At 69.7% G+C, this 1,744-nt stretch overlaps 2 protein-coding genes across 10 annotated transcripts in view; one reads left to right on the top strand and one right to left on the bottom strand.

The window, feature by feature from the left end:
• Window positions 1-1,188, bottom strand: part of UBA3 (ubiquitin like modifier activating enzyme 3) — a 15,292-nt gene extending 14,104 nt beyond the window's left edge. For 3 of the 9 annotated variants that reach the window (XR_003254995.1, XR_003254996.1, XM_026074828.1), the window contains exons 1-2: window positions 895-1,188; window positions 95-136 (exon numbers count right to left, since the gene is read on the bottom strand). Coding sequence is in view for 5 of the 9 variants with exons in the window: in XM_026074828.1 (XP_025930613.1) it covers window positions 95-136; window positions 895-1,103 (251 nt within the window). In the remaining 4 variants the exon portion in view is untranslated. Of the gene's footprint in view, window positions 1-18; window positions 137-262; window positions 374-894 lie in introns of those variants that run through there. The other 6 variants (XM_026074825.1, XM_026074822.1, XM_026074823.1 and 3 more) reach the window with 6 other exon arrangements.
• A 27-nt stretch (window positions 1,189-1,215) lies between these two features.
• ARL6IP5 (ADP ribosylation factor like GTPase 6 interacting protein 5) overlaps window positions 1,216-1,744 on the top strand; it is a 10,754-nt gene continuing 10,225 nt past the window's right edge. Inside the window, exon 1 of the mRNA XM_026074821.1 lies at window positions 1,216-1,479. Coding sequence (XP_025930606.1) covers window positions 1,304-1,479 — 176 coding nt within the window. The 5' untranslated portion in view covers window positions 1,216-1,303. The remainder of the gene's footprint in view (window positions 1,480-1,744) is intronic.

The raw sequence follows: 1,744 nt of genomic DNA, 5'->3' as shown, positions 1-1,744 counted from the left end.
GGCCTCGCCCTGACCTACCGGCCGCCCTGGGCTGCCCCGCCTGCCGCTGCCTGCCCCGGGCCGGGAGCCCCCGCGCCCGCAGCCCCGCACTAACCCATCCGCCAGCAGCTCCTCTAGCCTCCTTCTTTTCTTCTCCCTAAAAGAGAGAGAATAAAAGAAGGGTCAGTATCGCGCTACAGAGACCGGGGAGGAGGGAGAGGGGGCCCCAGGGCCCACCCGTCCCCGGGGAGCGGGGCGAGGGGGCGGCCGAGCACGCACATACAGGGCACTTACGGTTCCTCACCATCCGCCATATTTCCCTCTGCTTCCCACAATGCCCCGCCGGCCTGCCGCGGCGCCTCTATGGGCGGCGCTTTGCTAGAGCGCCGCTGCGGCGCAGGACCATAGAGGTGATGGGGGCACAGAGCGGCGCTTGGAGGGCTAATCTCCATGGCAACAGGAGGGCTTCCGCCCACCCCTCCCCCCCGCCATCCATCACCGCGGCGGCCATCACGTTCAGTGCTGGGGCCGGTCCCTTGACAGCCAGAGCCGCAACGGCAGCCCCGGCGACCCCGCAGCGGGCTCCCTCCCTCGCCCCGCAGCCCCCTAACTGCAGGCCCCCCTCCGCCATTTCCCCACGAGCCCCAGAGCCCCCGGGGACCGAGCGCGCCGCCACCGCTGCACCGCAAACCCCACGCGAGGACGAGGCACAGAACCCGGGGGGGGGGGAACTAGCTTCAGGCACTGCTCGCTCTCCCACAGCCAGGCGGCCGCTGCGTGCTAGCCGCGTTTTCAAATGCCTTTGTCTTGCCGATAGTGCCGTGGGCTTATAAGGATTGCGATTTTGGGGCTCAGGCTCCCCAAATTCCACTTTGGGAACTTGGAACTCAGGCGTCCCGCTCCGGCGCGGCTTACTGCCGGCCTCCATTTTGTGTCGGAGTTCCGTGTCCTGCCCTCGTGACGGGGCACACGCAGCTTGTCCCAGGACGTGCGCCCAGGGAAGGTGCACGCTCAAACCGGGTGATTACTGCGCCGGCTGTCTTCCTCGGGCGTGCCAGCTGCTGCCCCGCCTCCCCGCACAGCGGACACCACCCGGATTTCCCCCCCGCCTCGCCCCCGTCCATTCCGCCGCTTTAATCTCCTGCAGATTAGCAGATTAGGCGCATCGACCCTCCCGCCACGGGAGCCCGCCCGCCCGCGGCGCTACGCCGGCCGCCGCCGCCGCCAACCAGCGAGCCGCCCCGGGGCGGCGCCGCGGCGCTCTTAGGGCCTGCGCGGCGCCGCCGTCGCCGCGGCGGAGGAGGTGGCGGCGGCAGCGGCAGCCATGGAGGTGCAGGTGGCGCCGCTGCGGGCCTGGGACGACTTCTTCCCCGGCTCCGACCGCTTCGCGCGGCCCGACTTCAAGGACATCTCCAAGTGGAACAACAGGGTGGTCAGCAACCTCCTCTACTACCAGACCAACTACCTGATGGTGGCCGCCACCGTCGTCTCCATCGTGGGGTCAGTGGCTGCGCATCGCCCGCGGGCCGCGCCGGGGGGCCGTGAGGAGGCCCGTGAGGAGGCCCGTGAGGGGGCTGAGGGGGGCCCGGGGCGGCTCCCTCGCCGCTGCCCTGGCTTCGGGGCGCGGGGGCTCCCGCGGGGGCGGGGAGCAGCCTTTGCTTCTCCTCTCTCCATCAGCCGCCGGGCCCCCTCCTCGCACTGGGGATGTTTCGAAAGCAACGCCCTGGTTGCAGCTTTGTGTCTGTTATTTCCTTTTTTTTTTTTT

This window comes from Apteryx rowi, unplaced genomic scaffold (assembly GCF_003343035.1).
Source record: "Apteryx rowi isolate R43461 unplaced genomic scaffold, aptRow1 scaffold_4, whole genome shotgun sequence".
In the NCBI taxonomy this organism is placed as follows: Eukaryota; Metazoa; Chordata; class Aves; order Apterygiformes; family Apterygidae; genus Apteryx; species Apteryx rowi.
Note: the sequence above shows the minus strand (reverse complement) of the source record. Positions and strands in the feature narration are given on the sequence as shown.